Source organism: Pongo pygmaeus, chromosome 13, assembly GCF_028885625.2.
Source record: "Pongo pygmaeus isolate AG05252 chromosome 13, NHGRI_mPonPyg2-v2.0_pri, whole genome shotgun sequence".
NCBI classification, from domain to species: Eukaryota; Metazoa; Chordata; class Mammalia; order Primates; family Hominidae; genus Pongo; species Pongo pygmaeus.
Window position 1 is genome coordinate 112,371,143 of NC_072386.2, and position 22,003 is coordinate 112,393,145.

General features: G+C 57.5%; 1 protein-coding gene across 13 annotated transcripts in view; it reads left to right on the forward strand.

Moving 5' to 3' along the window:
* The window catches only part of DAB2IP (DAB2 interacting protein), a 218,881-nt gene that overhangs the window by 180,537 nt on the left and 16,341 nt on the right, over positions 1 to 22,003 (forward strand). For 12 of the 13 annotated variants that reach the window (XM_054501293.2, XM_063649873.1, XM_054501301.2 and 9 more), the window contains 7 exons: positions 9,854 to 10,007; positions 11,758 to 11,856; positions 12,722 to 13,276; positions 16,351 to 16,495; positions 16,581 to 16,725; positions 19,333 to 19,569; positions 21,276 to 21,477. In XM_054501293.2, the coding sequence (XP_054357268.1) occupies positions 9,854 to 10,007; positions 11,758 to 11,856; positions 12,722 to 13,276; positions 16,351 to 16,495; positions 16,581 to 16,725; positions 19,333 to 19,569; positions 21,276 to 21,477 (1,537 nt within the window). The remainder of the gene's footprint in view (positions 1 to 9,853; positions 10,008 to 11,757; positions 11,857 to 12,721; positions 13,277 to 16,350; positions 16,496 to 16,580; positions 16,726 to 19,332; positions 19,570 to 21,275; positions 21,478 to 22,003) is intronic. The other variant, XM_054501302.2, reaches the window with a different exon arrangement.

The following is a 22,003-nucleotide window of genomic DNA, read 5'->3' on the forward strand; positions in this document are numbered from 1 at the left end:
TTGATGCAGTTGTGGCTGGGGTTGGAGCCCCAGATGCTGTGCAGGGAGGTTGGGCTATTTTCCTGGGGCTGGGGGTAGGGGGACTGTCACTCTCCCTAAACTTTCTGAGCGGCCAGGCCAAGCCTGATAGTTTTTCCTATAGGCCAGGGAGGGCTACAGGGTTGTCCCTGCTCGGAAGCAAGAGGGGCGGGGGCAGCTAGCCCGCAGCTCACTTCTGATTTGCCCACCACTCACCCTCGTCAATGAGTGTTCCTTATATGCGCTTCTTTTTTTTTTTTTTTTTTTTTTTTTTTTTGTGAGACGGAGTCTCGCTGTGTCGCCCAGGCTGGAGTGCAGTGGCGCTATCTTGGCTCACTGCAAGCTCCACCTCTCAAGTTCACGCCATTCTCCTGCCTCAGCCTCCCGGGTAGCTGGGACTACAGGCACCCGCCACCACACCCAGCTAATTTTTTGTATTTTTAGTAGAGATGGGGTTTCACCATGTTAGCCAGGATGGTCTCGATCTCCTGACCTCATGGTCCACCCACCTCGGCCTCCCAAAGTGCTGGGATTACAGGCGTGAGCCACCGCGCCCGGCCTAGATGCTCTTCTTTTAAAATTCAGGGCACTTTGCTGTTCTACTGAGGTTTATGAATGTTTAAAAACTGCTTTGCGGTCCCCAAAGTAATTTGACAAGTCTGACAGCTATTGATTAAAAACCCGAAATTATTCAGGCTGCAGGATGACTTGGGGGATTAGATGGAAAGTTTTTTGTTTCTTCTCTCTCTCTCTGCACCTCCCCTCCCCCGCAAAGAAAAAAAAAAAGAAATAAGATGTGGAAAGGTAAATGTGTTCCTGAATATTTTTTGAAAACTCTATTAGGCTTGCACAGTTTATATGGGGAGAGGATGTTGAAGGCTGCCTCTCATTCAGGAGCCAGTACCAGCGCCCTCTCGAATCCCTGGTCTCTCCTGAGCTTTGGCCCAGGTGACCCCAGGCAGCAGTGACATGTTACTATTACATTATTACAGGTGATGGTAGTAGTGTTGGTAGCAGTTGCGATAGTTTATGGTCCCTTATGTTCTAGGGGGTTGACATAGGGTTTTTGTGGCTCTCTCTGAAGTAGCTCAGCGTGTGAGGAAACGGCACCTATAAAGGGGAGGAAACTCATTCAGGGTCTGTGATAGACCTTAGATACAGTTGGGATAGAGACCAAAGACTCCTTCAGGGAGAGGAACGGGCCGTTGCTGGGGTGCTGGGCTGATTGGATGCCTGGCCTGCAGGCCTGACCCACTGTGAGGTAGGTGCCAGAGGTGTCCCACAGAGGGTGACCAGGCCGTTAGAACCCCAGCTTTCACTTCTGGGCCATGTGACCTAGCCAAGCCACTCCCTCTCTCCAAGCCTCAGTTTCCTCTTTAGAGAACGTCCTAAAGCTTCCATTGAACCTTTTGGATTAACTGGGTGTGTACGGGAAAAGTTGCCCCATGAGCCAGGGCTCATGGGACCTGAGCTTGAATACCTACTCTCCCTTTCTTCTGGGGCAGTGCTGCCTTTTGTGCAGAGCTGTTGGGAGAAGGCCATGAGATGATGTGTGTACTTTGGTAAGAACACCTGCAGCTGGCACATGGTAGGTGCTTAGTAAGTGGCTGTTAGGTCCAGGCTGCCACAGTGTCATTCATTCAGTCTCCAGGCCTCACAGCAAGCATGAGCTGTCCCATCCTCCTGTTTTGGTTGCAGGGTGTGGACCCTCCTCTGCCAGCTCAGCCCTGTGATGTGGGGGGAAGCACAGGCTCCCAGGGGTAAGGGCAGAAGGCCAGGTGCCTCCCTGTCTCCCAGCCCAGGGCACTCTGTGTGTATGGGGGCGTCACAACTGGGTCTTGGTGACTGCTAGGACCTACCCCTTACCTTGGCCTGAGGGAACCCTGGGCTGAGAGGGACCAGTCCTCTGGGCCCTGTCATCCCTGGAAGACTTCCCAGGCAGGGCAGCCAACCTCTCTGCCTTTTTAGGACAGGCTCTGTCTCCCCAGGGCCCTGGGAGCCACCAGGCGGCTGCATTCCTCTCCTCTCCCCTGGGATCCCAGCTGGGCCAGGAGTGAGTACTGGCCTTCTGAGCAGCCGGTTCCCAGGCCAGCGGGGCAAGGCTGGGCTTGGGGAGAGAGCTCTGCTGGACATGCTAGGCAGGGCCCTGCCCTGTTTATGTCCTGCCGCTTGATTCCCAGCAGGTCAGTGCATTCATTGTGACCATGTCCAGACTCTCTCTCCTTCCAGTGTGGGCAGACGCTTCTAGCACAGCCCCTGGACCTGCCTGGCTATGACAGGCAGAAGCATGATTGGCATGTTCTGACCTGATCTGACCTAGAGAGTCTGCTGAAGTCCTGACTGCAGAACCATCAGGTCCTGCCAGCCTTTGGGTGGGCACCAACTCTGTGGAGACAAGCCTTGTCCAGGATTTCTGTTCCTTCCAGACCTGGTTGGGGTAGTGGACAGTGGCTTGGGACCACACAGGCTGGTGGGCTGGAGACTGGGGCTGGAGATGGCTGTGCTTGGGAGTCCCAGGCAGAGGGGCTAAAAGGGCCTCCTCACGGGGGCCTACTGCCCACTGCCAGGCACACCTTCTTCTCCTTTCATTTCGCCTCAGGAAATTAAGAGCTTTTTAAAGAAATTTGAGGCATCCCAGAGCATTTGGGCAGATATGATTGATCCCCATTTTGCAGATGGGGAAAACTGAGACATGGAGAATGTAGAGTTTGAGTTGTCAGGGGACAGGAACAGGAAACAGCCTGGGAAGTCCATATCTTGTCACTCCAAATTGTCAAAAGTATGACCTATCCCAGAAATGTCAGCCTTGATAGCAGCGTGTGCATCGTTCACCAGTGTTGTTCATGGCTGTGTCTCCAGCTCCTGACATCGTGGCTGGCAATGAGGTAGGCGAATGGAACAGACCAAAGAGGCATGAACAGTTACGAGCAATGGATGGGAGTCACTGACACCCCTGCCCTCCTTAGAGCAACCCATGAGGAAGGTGTGTCGTTATCCTCACTACGGATGGGGAAACTGAGTCCTAGAGAGTCGAATGACTTAAAGTATCCAAGGTTGTATGTTTCATAAGGAATAGAGACTAGGTTTGCGCTACAGCCAGGCACCCTTGACACTAGGCCCTCTGTCCTCCTGCCCGCTTGCAGCTGCAGGTGCATTTCTGTAGCATTCAGTTGTGTGTGCGTGCGTGTGTGTGTGTGTGTTTAATCCCAGGGCCCACTGCACTGCCTGCCTTTGTGTGCTGCCCAGCCCATTACCCTGGCAGCCCTAACCATGCAGCATGTCTTAAAGGGGCCCCCCAGCTCCTGCTTGCACACTTTCAGAGACAGGGAGCCCACTCTCTCTAAAACCAGATGAGCCTGGCCCATTCAAGGACAGCTGTGACTGAGCTGGAAGTGGCCTCTCCTGGTCCCAGCCTTGCCCTTTGGGGCCACACAGGGCAGCTCTCTCTGAGCTTTCGAGATTTGGAGGCTGACCCTGAGCCCCTTACTTTTCCGACCAAACAATCCCGCTCTCAATTCCCCCCACCCGATAGCTAGGAACACCCTTGCTGTGCCAAGTAGGGATTTTTAATTACTGTAAGTTTTGGTTTGGGGTCCTTTCCCTCCTTGGAATAATGAGTTTGCTGAGCTTCTGTGTCACCGACCTTTTAAGAGAAAAAAGGATCAGAGTTGAAAAACAGCTTGTGGGTTGGTTGGAAGGCTATCAGATAAGGCTAGGCCCCAGGAGCCAGGACAGTGTCCCCGTTGTTCTGCCACCGGCCCTCACAGTGAGCTGCTGTTGGGCCCTGGCGCTGTCTCTCACAGCAGCTCCCCGTGGCTTGTGCCCACATTTCCTGGGCCCTGGGCGGGGGCTGCCCCATCCCTGTATCCCCCGGTCCTTCCTTCCCCACCTGGAGTGAGTGGGTCACAGCTAGTGGGTTAGCTGGCTGTGGACCTTTCCCCGCTGCCCGGCTGCTATGAGCCACCCCTGGACGATGGAAAAGCCAGGCCAAGGCTGGTGCAGTTAGTCTTGAACTCCACTGAACTGGGTTCACATCTGACTCGGCCACTTGCTATGCCTGTGATCTTGGGCAGGTCACCTCAACTTTCTAGGTGCACCTTTTTAGTCCTGACAGGATTGTCACGAGAATTAAGTGGAACAGGTGGGAGATTGTGGCCCTGAGCCGGTCTTAGGTAGCGTAGTGTGAGCTGTCTGGAGAGACCAGGGACCGCTTTGTGGTGGTGACATTGGGCTGGCCCTTGAAAACTGAGGAAGGACTTTGTTTGGCAAAGAAGTGGAGGGAGAGGCAGAATGGATAGGCTCAGGAGACTGCTTGCACATGGACCCCTGGAGGGTAAGAGTTTGCAGCTTTGTCAGGAAGTAGCTGGGGAGGAGAGTCCAGGTCACTTGGCCAGGGCGTAGTGCGAGGGGCCTTTCAGGAGGGCTCGGATACCAGCTTGAGGCATCTGGGACTTGATTATCTTACAGGCCATGAGGCGAGAGAGGAGGGACAGGAGTGAGGCCATGCCAGGTGGAGTAGCTTGTTCAGTGGAGGGTGCTGCTGTGGTCTAGACAGGAGAAGGCCAGTGGAACTCCCATTCCCCTCTGCCCTCCCATGCCCTGGCCAAGCTCCTCTGTAGCAGCGGAGTCCAGGGCAGGTCACCCTAGCCATGGCCTTGGCTGTCCGGTGTGTGACCTGGGTGTCATGGTGCCACCTCCTTCCTGGGAGCAGTAAGGATTCCACGCCACGGAGGACAGGTAAAGGGTCTCTAGTCCCTGGAGCGCTGTCATGGGGCTAGTGATCTGCCATGTTTAGAAGGGTCTCAGGGCTGGGGCCGTGGGAAGCAGGGTGCAGCCACAGAGGGTAGGATGAGCCTCCTAACCTTGAGAGGGATGGGGAAGCGGCCCATACTTGGACAGAGCGAGGGCAGGGGCATTTCCCGGAGACTCTGTAATGAACATTGGAATGCTGCTCTTGGGACTTGGCCTTGAACAGGCAGCTGCCCTGACGACCCACCCTCAGGCCTTCTTTGTTCCTCCTCCAAGGGAGCAACCACGTCACCAGGGTTTGCAGGCTGAGGGAGGACTGTCCTTATCCCCACTGACCTCCCGTTCCCTCTGAGCTTAGCTGACCTTGGCTGCTGGTGTATTGGGGTTTTGGTCCAGGAACCCTAAGGCTCTGGACCTTGGAGCCAGCCAAACCCAACACTACCCACAAGGAGCCCCCTGCCTGACAAGGAGCCAGTTCTGTGACAGACCTTCCCAGCACAGCCTGGATATGGCTGTCTGCCCAGGGAGCCCAGGAAGGCTTCAGGGAAGAAGGGGCACTGAAGCTGGGTGCTGAAGGTTGGATAGGAAAGGGGAAGGACAGCATGTGCCTGGGGCCCTGCCTGAGACTCCCGCTTCCTGGGATGGAGGGGCCCAGCAGGCAGGCCGCTGCGATAGTGGGCCTGGTCAGGTGGAGCAGGCAGGTAGATGCCAGCCAGTGGCTCAGAGTGCCACGTTCTGGGGCTGGCATTGAATCCCGCGTGGTCTTAAGAGGGGATCCCTTCACCCCCACAACTCAAAGGGCTGGGAAATACCTCCCCGCGAAGGCGCTGTCTTCACAGCACTTTCAGTGTGTGCCAGCTGCCAGTGTTTTCTGGGTGAAGCAAGCCTCGTTCCTCCTTTTTCAGATGAGGAAATGGACCCAAAAGGTTTGGGTGTGGCAGCAATACTAGATCAAAGTTGGGATGCTGGGCACATCTCTTGCCCTCCCTGGCAGGCCTCAGTTTCTCCCTGTAAAGCGGGGTGAGGTCAGCATCTGCCTCTTGGGCTCGTGGAGATTCTGTGAGGTGACTTGTGTGGTGGTTCATGTGACTCATGGCCCAAGGTAAGCCTGGCCTGGGGATGCCAACTCTGCCCTGGTGAGAGGCAGGCAGTGTGGAGTCCACGCCCTGGTTTGAGACCTGCTTCTGTATGTAGTAGGCGTGTGACATCCTGGCAGGGTTGTTGTAAGAAGTAGCTCAGACCTGGGCTGTGGAAGTGATTTGCAGGGGTGGAATCCCCATTTGAAGGCCTTTTGCCCTCCTTAGTGCCACCTTGCCTAGGGGACCAAAGCTCTAGTCTCCAAGGACCACAAGAGGTCAGAGGGGAAAGCCGTCATGAGACTGAGCTAGGCACAGGGTCGGGAGGATGCCGTGGGCCATGCAATTGGGCCACCTTCTCTTCCACCCCAGCCTTGGGCAGCAGAGAGGGACTTGACCCAGGGCTCGAGGACGGCAGAAGCCCTGAATACAGGGCCATCAGCCCCCAGATACCACACCACATAGGGCAGCTATGGGCATGGCTCCTGGACTGACCTGGTTCCCATCCCAGGAGGGGGCCTTGGGCGGCTCAAGTAACTGCTCCCCTCTGACCCTGTCATACCTTTCTGTAAAATGGGTAGATGAGTACTCCTGGCAGGGCTGTGTGCAGTTGAAATATGAAAAAAGGGATGTGCAAGTGACCAGCTGGGCGCTCACCCTGTGCTGACTAGAGGTGGGTGTGCCTACAAGCATCCCTTCCTGGGAGTGGAATGGGAGTGAGGTAGAGACCAGTGCCTGCTCCCCTCCTTTCACCTGAGCGTCCCGGGTAGGGAAGCTGAGCCTACCCCTGCCCCCTTGGAGCCTGGGCAGTCTTTGGTACCCATCTTCTGCCCTGCCTCTAATGCGCTGCTTCCCTAGCCTGGCAAGGCAGAGGCTGGAGGTGAAAAAGGAAGTGGCCCAACAATGCCAGCATGGGATGAAGCCAGGGTAAGGGAGAAGCCTGTCTTGGGTGACTGATGGAGCAGGCAGTCCCTGCCGTGAAGTGGCCAGGGACTGCTGCAGGCACAGGACAGGGCTGGCTTCCCAGAGAGGCGGTTCTTGGGCCTTGAATTGGTCCTGCTGGGTTCAGGAAGTGACCAAATGACCATTTTTCCTTCCTGAGCCCCCTCATCTTATCAGCTACCACCATGGGCACACCCTGGCAGGGTCACAGCAGACCAGCTCCCTCTGGGCCCAGATGAGGGAGGGACCGAGGACACTGTGTGTCAGGGCCTGTAGACTCCAGGCTGGTCAGGAAGGAAATGCATAGGAATGTGAGTGAGAGAGTACGGGTCCACTGGCCCTGCCTCCACCACCCGCTTGCTGTACTATCCAAGAAGGAGTAGCCTGGGAGAGCTTGCGGGAACCACTTGGGGCCTCCCTGGGCCTGCCCTGCCCCTATTCCTCTTCCTCCCAGAGAGCTTGGGCTGCAGGGATGGATGCAGCCTCTGCTTTACATCCCACCTCGTGGAGAAGCCTCCAGGGAAGCGAGGAGGGTCATGGCTGCCCAGGTAGGCCGGGCCAGTCCAAGGTGTCTTAAGGGCCTTGAGCTTCCCTACAGCCCTCTCTTCTGCCAGGATCCTTTCCAGGTCAGCCAAAGCATGCTTGTGGGACATGGTGGGGAAGGAAGGGGAGGGCTGTGCAACCACAGACTCCAGGATCTGGCTGTTTTGGGGTCTGGCCTGGGCCTGCTGGGCTCTTGGGGTTGCAGGACCAGGGTCTCCTTGGGTTTCCCTGGGTGGACCCAGCCTGCTGAAGCATGCCTTGCCTCTCTTCTCCACAGCCAGCTCATTCATGCGCCCCAGGCAGGAGGCGGCCTCAGCTCACCAGCTCCCCGCTCTGTACTTCCTGGGTCCCTACCCCACCCTCCCTGGCTCCCAGCATCCTTACCTGGCAGAGATTTTCCAAGCTGGGCCAGAAAGCAGCCCAATCCCAGTCTGTGGGCTGGTTTTTGGGTTCTAGACGTCAGGCCTGTGGGGCTATGGGTGCCAGCCCTTCCCAGCCAGTGTGACTTCCCTACTATCAGGCAGGGCGTCTCTGCCACTGAGGTATGAAGCCCCATGTGGGAGGGAGGCCTGGAGTCCGCCCTGGGAGGTGGGCAGCTCAGGTGGAATCTAAGCCCAGGGAGGGCAGGCCCACCCACGGCATTGGTCATTGCCGTGATGGGGAGGAGGCCAGGCCGCTCGAGCAAGGCCTTGAGGGATTATCGGGAGAAGAGACCTGTTCCAACACAGTGGTGTGGCGGTGTGGTGTGGCGGTGTGGCATGGCAGGTAGGCCCGTGCCCCTTTGTGAACTGGGCCTCCCAGGGAGAGTGCCTCAGAGGAGCAGAGGCACATCTGGGCTTGTCCACGGGCTTACGCCGCAACGGGAAGCCCCAGATGGGAGTCCTTGGGGGAGTTGGGGAGGGTGCCCCCCTGCCTTGAACTTGTCTCACAGTTTTCCTCTGGCTCTACCCATTCCTTCTGCTTTCAGAGGCCAGCTTCGTGCTGGGTGTGGAGAGGCAGAGGGAGCCAGTTGACTGGGGCTCCTGGGCTGGTCTCTGTGGGGTATCTAAGGGTTGGGATTCCCTCAGCTCTGACTCCTTATGACATCTAGCATGGGACTCCATGTTGGGGAGGGGTCTTATGCTCAGAGGGCTGTTGCCATGGAGATGTGGAGCTTGGGGTGGGAGGGTGGCTACTGTCAACCTGAGTCCCTCTGAGCAGGGCTCTTCCTGCTCACCTCTGGGTTCTCCAGCGCCCACGGAGTGGGCCTCAGCCCGCTGACTCAGGGCAGTCACAGAAATGAGTGTACAGGGTATGCACCCTACAGGGAAGTGTCTGGTGGCTCTGCCAAGCTGTGAGCCCCTCAGGGTCGGGGCCAAGCCTCAGCATGGCCCAAGGTAGGGGTCTTGGTTTGGCGAGGCAGGGAGAGAATGATGGACTGAGCACTTGGACCATTGGAACCAGGTGCCAAAGGGCATAGGGCGTTGGGGGTAGGAGGTCCATGTGGGCTAAGCCTGGAGTAGGTTTTTCACCAACCCCAGGGTTTGAGCCCTGGACACAAGCAGGGCTCAGCTTCTGCACCAGAGGTGGTCTTAGCAGCCCCAGCCTGTCCTCACGCTTTTCCTTTGTCCCACCGTGGGGGCTGGGGGCTCTAGGAGGACACTGCTCTGTGCAGTGTCTGCTCTGTGCAGACTTTGGAGAGACTTTACCTAACCCTAGAGCAGGTGTCGTCTGCGGTGCTTTCCATGTGATGCACTGAGGAAACAGGCTCAGAGGAGAACGATTTCCCCAGGGCCACACAGCAGGGGAGCAGCGGGCCCAGGTCTGGTCTGCGTTTGGGTGCCGGGTGGCATCAGCCCTGTGCTCTTTGTGCCTGTGTCGGAGCCACTGACCTAGGCCCTGAGTCCCAGCATGGGGACCCCGATGGAGTGTGTGTCTTGGGTACTGTGCAGAGACTGCTGCATCCCTTCTCCTTCGAGACTCACCTTGCCTCACTGTCCTCATCTGTAAGATGGGAGCAGCAGGGTCCCTGTGGCTCTCCCTCGTGTGGGGCTGGTGGTGTGGGACAGTGTGTGAGGAAGGGCTGTTGGCAGTGGTTTGCTGGATAAATGTTGGGACAGAGTGACTGCTCAGTCTTGGACAAGGACCAGTGCAAAAGAGAGGGGAAATGGGAAAGGGCCCAGAACTGCAGACAGCTGCCTGGGTCAGGCGGGCTTTCCTTGGGTCTCTGAGACTTCTCAGGAGCCAAGCTGGCCCCGGCCCCGCAGGCTCACTTGCTAATATTAACCCCAGAGTGGCCCCTAATCCTCACCTTCTTGCTCTCTGAGAGGCTGAGCCCCCAGCCAGACTCCTGCAGTGGGGAGGAGGTTCCCACCAGTCTCTGTGACAGCCCTGCACCCAGATCTGTCTTAAGGCAGAAAGGAGAGAGAGTGGAGAGGAGTGGCTGCCTGCTGGAAGGGGCAGGGCCAGGGCAGATGGGTGGGACGTGGCAACCAGTTTGACCCGGGCTGCGGGGGCCCAGCCTGACACACCTACTGCCACCCCAGGTCCCATCTGATGCCAAGGCTGAAGGAGTCTCGCTCCCACGAGTCCCTGCTCAGCCCCAGCAGTGCGGTGGAGGCGCTGGACCTCAGCATGGAGGAAGAGGTGGTCATCAAGCCCGTGCACAGCAGCATCCTTGGCCAGGACTACTGCTTCGAGGTGGGTCCCATCACAGGGGTTGGGGTGGACACCCCATCCTCTCCTGGCCTGGCTGGTCTCCTCCAGACATCCTCCTGGAGTCCAGTCTGCTGTGGCCTCAGCAGGGGCCAGGGTCTTGGGGATAGTGGCCAGGCTCTTGGGGACAGTGGCTAGTATTTACCGATAGCTTTCAGCTCCTAAGAGACCTGGTGGAGCTGGGGTGGAGGCTGTCCTTCCTACTCTCTAGGATCTCTGGAAATGGGCCAGCACCTGTTCTCCATGCTAGCATGAAGCTACTGGGGCTCCCAGTGGATGACAGTGAGTAGGGAAAAAGCCTGAATTTCTTAAGCACCAGAGCCCATGTCTTAGAGCCTGCTCACCTCCCAAATGCAGTGTGGATAGCAGAGAGTCTCCCCTTGTCTGGGCCTGTTTCCCGCTGTGAACAATGAGAGGCCAAATCTGTCCTGCCCTGGCATTCTGTGACCTGAGGTTTGAATGCAGAGAGCCAGTGACCCACCTGGGGATGACCTGTCCAGTCCCTCATAGGAAATGGGGGATCTGAGGCCCAGAGAAGGCACAAAGACATCACAGGTCACACAGCAAGGCTGAGACCAAGCTGGGAGCAGGGTTACTATTGTTGCAGGTGTTCCTGGGAGCTCCTAATTGCTTCTGCAGTTATTCATATTGCTTCCTACCAGTTTCTGGGAAGATTCCTACCCCCAATAATCATGCATAACTAGGAGAGCTCTCTGGTAGAGGAATGAGCCTGGTAATGGAAAGCAGCCACTTGGGGACTAGTGTGACAATCTCCTGGCACCCCCAGCCCTGGGGAAAAAACAGAATGGTGCCAGGCACCTGCCTCATACCCTGTGCCCACTGGGGACCATTTCTGGTTCAGGACTCCTGGCCAAGCCAGGCTCGATCTGGGTTCTGACTTCCTTGCCAGGGATAGGGTGAAGATGGCCCTGTCTGCTGGTTCACAGCAGGGGGTTCTGCGGAAGGTGCAGGCCCTCGAATGCTGTGCGAGGAGTGTGCTTCCCCTGCAGAGCCCCAGGTCTGCTGCTGGGGGCAGTGGGAACACACAGCAGGAATTGCCCGGACTGGCTCCCTTACCTGGAGGAGATGTCTAAGCTGGACCAGAGGATGAGTGAGAGTCAGACAGGGAGGGAAGGAGAAGGGTCAGGGACCGGGGACCCTAGGGCCTGGCACATCCAAACAGTCCGAGTCTCATTTCCCCAGTTTGGCATAAAAAATATCAGGCTTATATTACCATTGTTGTCACTGCTGCTTGACGGAAGAGAACCCTCAGAGATGTCAGCTGAGGACTGAGGGGATTCTGGTACCTACCTTTAGTTGTCTCCTTGGTTCTTGTGGTTCCGCCTTTAGGGAAAGTACGCTCCAGTTAAGCATTGCCCTCTGACCTGGGCAAGGTCTTCGTTCCTTCCCTCTTCCCATTTCAGGGAGAGGGAGGTTAGAGTTAGGCAGATGCTTTCCTATTGGACAGAGGGCACTGAGGGACGAGTGAGGAGCCTGCTCGTGCAGGACGGGGCCACTCTCCGGCTGCTGACTTGCCCTGGGACAGTGGCTCTCAGTGTACCACCTGCAAAACATGAAGTAGAGGCGTCATATGAGCCTTGTCCTGGCTCCTTCCTGAAGCTGTGATGCAGACCTGATGGCCAGAGTCCCCTGAGCCTCCAAGGTCTTCTTCCATCTCTGCCTGCTCTTGCTGTGGTCCCTTCCCTCATAACACTGTCTTGCCTGCTCCCCACAGGTGACGACGTCATCAGGAAGCAAGTGCTTTTCCTGTCGGTCTGCAGCTGAGCGGGATAAGTGGATGGAGAACCTGCGGCGAGCAGTGCATCCCAACAAGGTAAGCCTGCACCCCTCTCACCAAAGCATGGGGGATTGAAGGTAGGCTCAGATCTCTGTGGTGTGGGCTGGGATTGGGGGTGGTCAGCCTGCATGGAGGCAGGGCCCGAGTGGACAATATTGGTGGACTCTGAAAGAGATGTTTGAGTTGACCAGGTTGAGACAGGTGCTGTGTGCCTCTGTTTTCTAAGCTACACATTGAGGCTGGGCTGGGGAAATGAGTGCTGGACCCTGGAGTCCTTCTGCTGGGACCCCTTGTCCCTAATCCCCAGCCCCTGGCCGACTTCTGCTCATCTTCCCATTCCAGCTTAGATGTCTGCCCCTCCTTCAGGTGAGGACTCTTGTCCCAGGCTGGTGCCCTCTGTGTTCCCACTGCCCCTGGGCTCCCCCATCAGGTCCTGGGAGCCCCTACTATAATCCCTGCTTCTGTATCTGTCTCCCTAGCCAACTTGAGGGCTTGACCAAGTCCTGGTCACCATAGCCATCTCTTAAGTTACAGTACAGACCAGCATATTAAGGAAGAGTTAATAATGGCATAGCCTGTGATGTGTCAGGCGTTGTGCTGGCCTGTCTCAGTCTCGTCCTCTATGAGATGGGGGTTTTACCTTAGTGCTGTTTCATAGACAAGCAACCCAAGGCTCCAGTTAAGTCACTTGCCCAAGGTGAGTGAGCTTCTGTGAGGTCGACCAGAGATCCAGCGCTTGTCCATCATGCCCTGCCTCATCCTGACTCAGGGCCTAGGCGTCCGCTGCCGCCTCCACCTTCAGAGCTCCTCCTGGGTCTGAGGACTCTCTCAGGCTCTGGGCTGGTTGGAGGTTGCACGTGGCACCCCCAGCTGACCATCCTGGACCCCCGTGCACATACAGGACAACAGCCGGCGTGTGGAGCACATCCTGAAGCTGTGGGTGATCGAGGCCAAGGACCTGCCAGCCAAGAAGAAGTACCTGTGCGAGCTGTGCCTGGACGATGTGCTCTATGCCCGCACCACAGGCAAGCTCAAGACGGACAATGTTTTCTGGGGTGAGCACTTCGAGTTCCACAACTTGCCGCCACTGCGCACGGTCACTGTCCACCTGTACCGGGAGACCGACAAGAAGAAGAAGAAGGAGCGCAACAGTTACCTGGGCCTGGTGAGCCTGCCTGCTGCCTCGGTGGCCGGGCGGCAGTTCGTGGAGAAGTGGTACCCGGTGGTGACGCCCAACCCCAAGGGCGGCAAGGGCCCTGGACCCATGATCCGCATCAAGGCGCGCTACCAAACCATCACCATCCTGCCCATGGAGATGTACAAAGAGTTCGCTGAGCACATCACCAACCACTACCTGGGGCTGTGTGCAGCCCTCGAGCCCATCCTCAGTGCCAAGACCAAGGAGGAGATGGCATCTGCCCTGGTGCACATCCTGCAGAGCACGGGCAAGGTGAAGGTGCGTGCAGGCCCCTCGGCTCCTGACACAGGCTGGGTGGCAGCGCTGGGTTACCTGCCCTTCCTCACATCCGTACATTTCAGGCCTAACAGAGGCCTTGGAGGCACCAGTCACTACCAGAAGGGCTCCCTAAACCCAAAAGTTCTGTCGTGGGCTGGGGGTTTTGTACTCCTGCTCTATGGCTGGAGCTGATCACTGAGGCCTGTGTGGAGCCAGTGGATGGGATTGCAGCTGGTAGTGAGGGAGTGGGCTTGGGTTGAGGTGCCTTCTACCACTGCTGTGGAGGACCGACCCCCTGAGGCGCCAGGGGAACAGGCCGGGTGGCCACGGCTCTCCCAGCACACAGGTCCCACAACGCCACCAGCCCCAGTGAGCCAAACACACGTCCCCTGTGGGGTATGGAGTTCAGCAGACCTCCCCAGCACGATGCACAGATGAGCCTCCCTCACAGCTCTACCTCACCCCACACTCTCACCCAGACACACAGATTCTCACACAGGTAGACACAGTCAAAACTGTACTATTCGAGGGTTAGCCAGCCCCACCCCAGAGCCTCACAGAAGCGGGAATCGTCTGAGACCCACCCAGGCAAGTCCTAGTTCAGGGCCAGAGGTGCTCAGTGTCCATCTCCATGACCCCTTTCACCTTCCGCTCCCGAAGGTGGGCCCAGCAGCCCACCATGCAAGCCATGCCTCAGCCCCACCTACCCGGTTTGGGGACAAATGGGCTCCTGGACCAGGGTGCCCCTAGGAAGGCAGTAGAGCATGGTCTGTGGGCCTCGAAGGTGACCTTCTCTCTTTACATTTGCCACCTGCCATTCAGGAAGCTGGCCAAAGAGGGTGGGAAACAGGGGCTGGACTTGAGGCCTCTGCAGCGTGGATGGACCCTGGTGCTGGGCTAAGGACTGGGCCTCTGCCCTCTGGACAGTGGCGTGTTGTGAGCCAAGTGGCAGGTGGCTGAGGGGCACCCTGTGTCAAGGTCCTAGGCTCTTAGCCCTGGGTCGGGGAGGCACAGTTGGGAGCCATGCCCCAGGTACCCCAGGGCAGAGTCCAGGGCACAAGACTCGTGGAGGTCCCTCACCCTCTCACCTGTTCCTAGAGGCCCTGGAAGGGGAGGCCATGGCTGGAAGCCTCAGCAGCCTCTGCAGCCAACCTCCCTCTTGAACTTGCTGTATGCTGCAAGTGCAGGGCTGGGGCGGGGACCTCCTCCCCATGAACCCGCGATGGGGAGCAGTTTTCCTCTGTAGTGCTCAGCTACCTCCTCCCTTACCTTCTCCCCCAGCCTTCAGGCTTGGCTGGCTAGGCTGCACGTTGGGCCAGCTCTGGCTGCCCCGTCCTTAACATGCTGGTCAACACTGGGGACATATGCTGGGAAACGGAATGAATCAAGGACCCATGGGCACCAGAGAGGGAGTGACAGGGGCTGCAGAGGCTGCATTATTTTCTGCAGTTGTGTCTGATGTTTCAGTACCTGGTTCCCAGGGCTGGGCTGGGGCTGGCCTGGGAAGCAGATTCCTCCCTGAAGCAGCCTGAAACGATAGGTATGTCCAGGTGCTCGTGGAGGGAGGTGAAGCCAGGGCTGCAGCCAACCCCAAAGGCCCTCAGTGGGGTTGGGGAGCAGTAGATAGAAGCATAGAAAGTAACTTGTGCTGCTGGGGTGACAGGTACCTAAGCCCCCACCCCTGGAATACTTGGGAACTAGCCTCTCTTCTGTCTCCACGGCTAGAGGAGTAATGGAGTCTGGGAAGCAAGGGACTTGGACCAGATCTGGCCCCAGGTGGCTGTGTGGCCTTGGACAAGTCATTTTCCTGCTGTGTGTGCGTTGGTTTCCCCCTTACTGGGTCCTGGCTCTCAGGAAGTTCTCATCCCAGCACTGGGGCCTGGCTCTCATTGCAGGAGTTCAGGAAGGCTGCGGTCCTGAGCGGGGGTCCTGGGGGAGCCCCGGGGGAGATGCACCTCTGACCCCCGCTTTAGTGTATTCAGAGAATGAGACCCTGGAGGTCGCCTGTTGGTCAGGAAGGGGTCCTCAGGCCACATGATCCCCAGGAAGCCAATGACAGCTTCCCCTTTGCCCCTGCTGTCCCTCTGTGCCTCTGCTGTGCAGCCTGGGTTCCTGTGTCTAGATCTCAGTTCTGTTTTAATGGACCCCAAGGTCGTGCATGTCGGAGTGAGGAATTTCTTGAGCACAGATGCCTGGGTCCACCCCTCCTGGGCGCCTTGCAGGCTCTGTGCTAGGTGGCCCCCTGCCCTGACTGTCACCCTCCCTTGAAACTATGACAGTTTTTCCTATCTTCTTTCCCTCCCCCAAGCCACAGGTTAGTTGTGAGCACAAGGAGGTGGGGGCTCCTGAGGGAGGGAGTTAGTATCTGCATGGTTGCTAGAGCTGGGGGAAGGTGTGGGTTCGGGCTCCTGTGCTGGGGTTTTCCCACAACACTGTGTGTGGGACCTGATGGGCCTGGGGCTGCTACCCCGGATTGCCAGGTGGGCAGTGGCGCCTCCACCTTCCCTCTCCAGCCAGTTGCAGATCACTTTCTGCTCTCACATGCCTGAGCATGGTGGCTCACGACCTCCCCGGGCAGTGGGGCTGCACAGAAGGCATCTGTGTCCGGTGTGGGATCCCCCACCAGAGTCATAGGTGGATACTGGTGGCCATTCTTACCATGAGACATGGCAGCGTCATTTGTCCTCTTTGGCACTGATGGTGGGGGGAGAGGCGAGTCCTGCTGTGGTCACCAGGCCAGGCCTGATCAGGGCTGTACATGGAAATGAGTCCATTCTCTGTGGTGGTGGGGGCTTGTGGCTCCACGTGGCATGCTCTCATTCAGGCTGCCTCCATCCATAGACCCGTCTCTACTGTCACCAGTTCTAGGCTCCTACCCTGGCTGGGGGCCCCTGCCCTGCCCACACTCCCCAGCAGCCCCCAGAGGTGGGCACACTGTTCCTCTCCAGGACGCCCGCAGCTTGGTGATGGAGCAGCCTCAAAATGCCAGGACTTCTCTGGCTAGGTCTGGAATCCTAGGGCCCTCCATGCTAGGCCAGCTCAGGTCCTGCTCTCCCCACCTCCTGCCTCCCCAGGACTTCCTGACAGACCTGATGATGTCAGAGGTGGACCGCTGCGGGGACAACGAGCACCTCATCTTCCGGGAGAACACACTGGCCACCAAGGCCATTGAGGAGTACCTCAAGCTAGTGGGCCAGAAGTACCTGCAGGACGCCCTAGGTAGGGAGTGGGCCAGCAGCAGGGCAGAGGATGGGGCAGAGCCTGCCAGGTCCTCACTCCCCACTCCCTGCCCGCTTGGCCATAGGTGAGTTCATCAAAGCGCTGTATGAGTCAGATGAGAACTGCGAAGTGGATCCCAGCAAGTGCTCGGCCGCTGACCTCCCAGAGCACCAGGGCAACCTCAAGATGTGCTGCGAGCTGGCCTTCTGCAAGATCATCAACTCCTACTGGTCAGTGCGGTGCCCAGGTCTCCCTACCCTGTCACCTTCCCCATCCTGTCCTTCAGTGTCTGGCACCCGCAGTGTGCCTGGTGCTGCCTGGACCCTGAGTTGTACTGACTTGCCAGTCCCCTGACCTAGTCCCTTTTGAGCTCTCAGGTGGGGCAGCATTCAGCATGTTGCTGTGGTTTCGTGATGGAAAGAACCTGGACACGCCAGTCCGCCATCTCTGGTGATGAGGGAGCGCCCTTCATGTGCCGGGGGCTATTGTGGGTGCTTGGGCTGCAGCGGGAGTGAGACTGGCAGGCCCTGTGTGGGCCCCCACTTGGGGTGGGCGGATGGCTTCACCTGAGGCTCCTCACCTGTCCCTGGGAGCTAAGGTGCTCATGTCACAGCCTTGTGATGGGGCCAAGCAGGGACACGTTGGCCTGAACACCAGGCAGGCCTCTTGCTGGGACTAGAGAATAAACAGAAAGGACTAGACTTTGAAGTAGAACGGGGTCTGCAGGCTCTGCCAGCCCCAGAAAGCAGCAGGGCATGCAGCAGTGGGCTGCTCAGACAGGCCCCTCAGCAGGGCCGGAATCAGTCCCGGAGAAACTTGTGGTAAAGCCAACTTCACGGCCACCGGCTTGCTCCTGGGATATATGTGTGTGGTGGCCAGCCAGCCTGGTGCCGAGTATAGCCTCGTTCTGTGGTGGCACACAGGACTGTCCGGGAGGGCCTTGCTGTCAGCCCAAGCAGTGGGTTCATATTCGCCCCAGAGGAGCTGCTCAGGTTTAACCTGTGTCTCCCTCCAGCTCAGGGCTTACAGCCCCCACCCACCCAAGCCTCCATCCACAGCCTGTTCTGACACCACTCTCCCCCCGGCCTTACCTCACTCCTTGTTAGGTTTGTCTCTTTCACTCACCTGCACCTTCACCTGCATACACTCCTGCCCTTCCTGCTCCAAGGCCACACCTGGTACCCTCTGTTGCAGCCCTGATCCCATCAGGATAGGGTTGTGCCTGTGCCTAAAACATTTCCTGCGAATGCTGGGGCACCCTGGAGGCAGGTGCGCCCACCAGCTCAGGACTGGGCACACAGGAAGGCCAGGGAAGTGTTTGCTGCACCCCAAGGACAAGAAAAGGTAGGGGGAATGAGCAGGGCCAGGAGGGTTGGCACCCAGGGCCTTAGCCCCTGGGCTCTACAAGGTGCTTGCCTGGGCCAAATGGGCACCTCGAGATGGGCCACAAATGTGCAGCTTTCCACCCCCCTGGGCCGGTGGAGGAGAGCGACTGTAGGGCCTTGAAGTCTGGGAACACACTTCCCATTCCCAGCTGGGCTATGCTTTCCCCCCTCCCCCTTCTTCCAGGGGGGCTGGGCATGTGACTCAGGGAAAACATATTTGTGGACAGTGATTTTCCATTTCCTCTTTCTGGCATTTGTCAGAGGCACCTCTCCATTCTGGACAAGGCCATTGATAGATGTCACCACTCAACACCTGCCCTCTGTCCAGTTCTGTGCCAGGCACTGTGAGAGCCACGGCTAAAGGTGGCTCAGCTTCATTCCCCGCTAGGTGTGCCCTTGATGGGTCAGCCAGCATGCATTGCGGGAGAGCCTGCTGAGCAGGCTGCTGGGCCTATGGGGGAAGAAATTTCAAGTTGGTCAAGCCTATTATAGCCTTGGGGTTTTAGCCTTACGATGGTTCTGTGAGCTTGGCAGGGCAGGCCTTGCTCTCAGTTTAGGGGAGAGAAAACCCAAGCCTTCCAGGAGGGCTAGGGCCTTGGTCAGATCACCCTGAGCTCATGGCAGAGCCAAATGAGTTCAGGGACCACTGGGGCCTGGCCTGCCCCAGGCTGGGAGATGCATCTTTTAGGGAAAAAAGATAGGAAACCCACTTAAGGGTTGGCCAGGTGGGCCTGACCATGGCAGGCCAGGATGCCCAGTGGAACCAAGAGCCCCATTGTCTAGGGCCGGCTCTGCTGGCTCGCTCCATCACCCTGGGGCAGTCACTACTTCCCTTTCCCTCCCCATCTAGAGAATGGAGAGCTGTGTTCTCCCACCGTGTTCAGGGGTAGTCCCATCTTCTTGATCTTTCTGAGCTTGTAGGAAGTCCCGGATTCCTATGACATTATTCAAGCAAAGGAAATTAGTCTCAAAGCCAGTGATGGGAACCCAAGGAATAGTGGTCTATTCCTGTTTTCCTCACTTCCCCCTAGACCCAGATACCTGCTGTTTGGGTTGAAAAATGAAGTAGACACTGGCAGAGAGGTGGGGAGGGCCCAGACCAGAAGCTGGAGAGGCGATTCAGCACTGGCCCTTGGCAGTTAATTCCGGTCAGGACGGAGAGCCAGCTCCTCATGCCTCCTCCCATCCCACCTGCCTGGCCCTTCACTGAGAACCCACTGCCCGATGGGAGCCTGGGTCTCCCCGCTCCTCCTCCTGCCTGGGCACTTGCTCCAGCCACCCTGTACTGACTGCTCTCCCCAGATGGCTGTGTCGTCAGAGCTCAGACAGCGGGGCTGACCTCACACAGCTGGCGGGGTAGAGCCAAGGTTGGAATGCAGGTTCCTGCTCTGTGCACTCCTGTCCTGGGCCCCTGCCTGACAGCCAAGCCCACCTTTGTCTGTCCCTACACAGTGTCTTCCCACGGGAGCTGAAAGAGGTGTTTGCCTCGTGGAGGCAGGAGTGCAGCAGTCGCGGCCGGCCGGACATCAGTGAGCGGCTCATCAGTGCCTCCCTCTTCCTGCGCTTCCTCTGCCCAGCCATCATGTCGCCCTCACTCTTCAACCTGCTGCAGGAGTACCCTGATGACCGCACTGCCCGCACCCTCACCCTCATCGCCAAGGTCACCCAGAACCTGGCCAACTTCGCCAAGTGAGTGCCTCCTCCCTCACCAAGCAGAGTCGGGCAGGGCTGGTGTCCACAGGGCAGGCCCTGGGGGTGTTTCTGCCCCCAAGCTGAGCAGAGACCATAAACAGGCCCTGGTTTTGTCCCTGTCATCCTCAGTCCTTCTCCTTCCCACTTTTTTAAAAATAAAATCTCCACACCCTATCCTTCTACTCAAGGTATATGTCATTTTGGTATGTTTCTTAATTTTTAAAGGTGACGACATGAGACTTTTTTTTCCTTCTGCTTTTTGAATTAATGTATTATTATAAGGATTCTCACATATCCCTTAATGTTCATTAAGCCCTGTTTTGAAATAAATGACTAATATTCCTCCAAGGGGGACTGGCCCATATTTCCTTAACCCATTCCCTGTGCTTGGGTACTTGGGTTGGGCACCACCATCCTGGTGTCAGGCTATCAGGATGTCTTTTTTTGTTGATAAAGCACTATTGGTGTTTTCGGCTGCATCCTTAGAGCAAGTGGGCAGAAGTAGAAGGGCTGGGTCATCTCACTGTTGTTCATTCTCAAAGCGTGGATTGAGCCCCATCCTGGGGCCATCTGTGTGCTGGGCTCTGACGGTACCAAGATGAATCAGCCCTGGTGGCGCTCGGCACTTCAGCCAGGGAGACGTGTGGAATGAGCAGGAGAGCAGTGACAGACGCACACGAGCCTCTTAGGAGGGCTCTCAGCTTGTTGGGAGAGGAGACAGGAAAGCCTCCAGGGTGACATGATCCCCCAACTGCATGTCAGGGTGAGGCGTTCATTGTCTCAAGAGGAGCAGAGGCCGGGCATCCCGGGGAGGGCCGTGCACTGTGCCAGGTCAGGAGAAGCGGGCGATGAGACCTAAGAGGACAGCAGGGACCTGAAGGCCAGACAGGGCTGTGGGAGCCACCAGAGGGTTTTAAACAAGGGAGAGGATGGCCTTCCTCTGTTCTGGATCCTGAAAAGCTCACCCTGACAGCAGTGGGCAGATGGGTTGGAGGGAGCAGGGTGGTAGCCAGGAGACGTGAAAGGAGAGCATGGCTGTGGTTCCAGCAACAATAGCAGAAAATTCACAGGGAGGGGAGGGGGTACAGGAGGCAGTGGCTGCAAGGTACAAGGTTAGGGGTGATTAGAAGGCAAAATCAGTGGGCCGTGCCATTTGGGAACGAGGAAGAGGGAGGAGTTGACAACTGCCAGAGATTCTGGTTCAGGTGTATCTGTATGGGTAGTGGGGTCTCCACTTAGGGTAGGGAGCTCAGGAGGAGGGCATGGGTTTGGGTGATGGTGATGACTTCAGGTGTGGCAGGCTGAGTAGGAGGGACTCCCAGGGGAGGTGCCTGCGGATATATTAATACATGCCTGAAAGCTCATTGGGAGACCTGGGTTGAGCAGGGATTGAGCATCATCTGCATACCAGGGCAGTGAAACTTGGAGGAAAAGCAGAAGGACACTGTTAACAGGCAGTGTATGGGGGACACAGAACATTCCAGGTCCTGAGATAAAAGGTTCAGAAAAGGATCGCTGGACTTACCATGAGCAAGGAGGGCCCTGGTGACCTGGGTCAGAGCATATTCAGCTGACTCGGGCAGTGAATGGAATGGGAGCCGGCCACAGTGGGGAAAGCGGGTGGTGGTGTCCCAGTGGAGGGAGTTTTCCTGGGCAGGGCCTGCCTGGGCCCAGTAGTGCTCACCCAACTGCCCTCTCTCCAGATTTGGCAGCAAGGAGGAATACATGTCCTTCATGAACCAGTTCCTAGAGCATGAGTGGACCAACATGCAGCGCTTCCTGCTGGAGATCTCCAACCCCGAGACCCTCTCCAATACAGCCGGCTTCGAGGGCTACATCGACCTGGGCCGCGAGCTCTCCAGCCTGCACTCACTGCTCTGGGAGGCTGTCAGCCAGCTGGAGCAGGTGCCTTTTGCTGTGGGGCGGAGGTGGGGCCAAAAGCTGCCATCGGGCTTTTAGCGTTCCCCCTTCCAGAGTAACCATGGAGGGCAAAGAGTTCGCCCATGTGGCATGATCAGGCCATGTCCTGTCAGAACACACTGGGGATCTGTGGGCCCCATTTTCTCTGTAGGCAAATGCTGTGTTCACTCAGCAGTATCTGCCAAGGCCGCCCCACTCTGGGTACTAGGGCTGGGGTGTTCCGCAGGCACTCAGCCTTTAGTGGACAAGCGCCACTGTGCTGCCTGCCAGAGCATGTGAGAAATAGAATTGGATCGTGAATCCACCTGTATGAAGAAGATGACTCAAGACCCTGTAACTCCACTTGTCCAGCAGGAAGTTGAAAACCTTTCTAGGATTGCCCTTGACCATCACTTGACGAGGTTACTCCCTAGACACCTCTGACACTGCTGCAGTCACCTGAAGTGAGCCCTCCCTAGCCCGAGACTTCACTGACCCCCAGCCTCAGCCCACACAGTGAGCAACTAGTTCT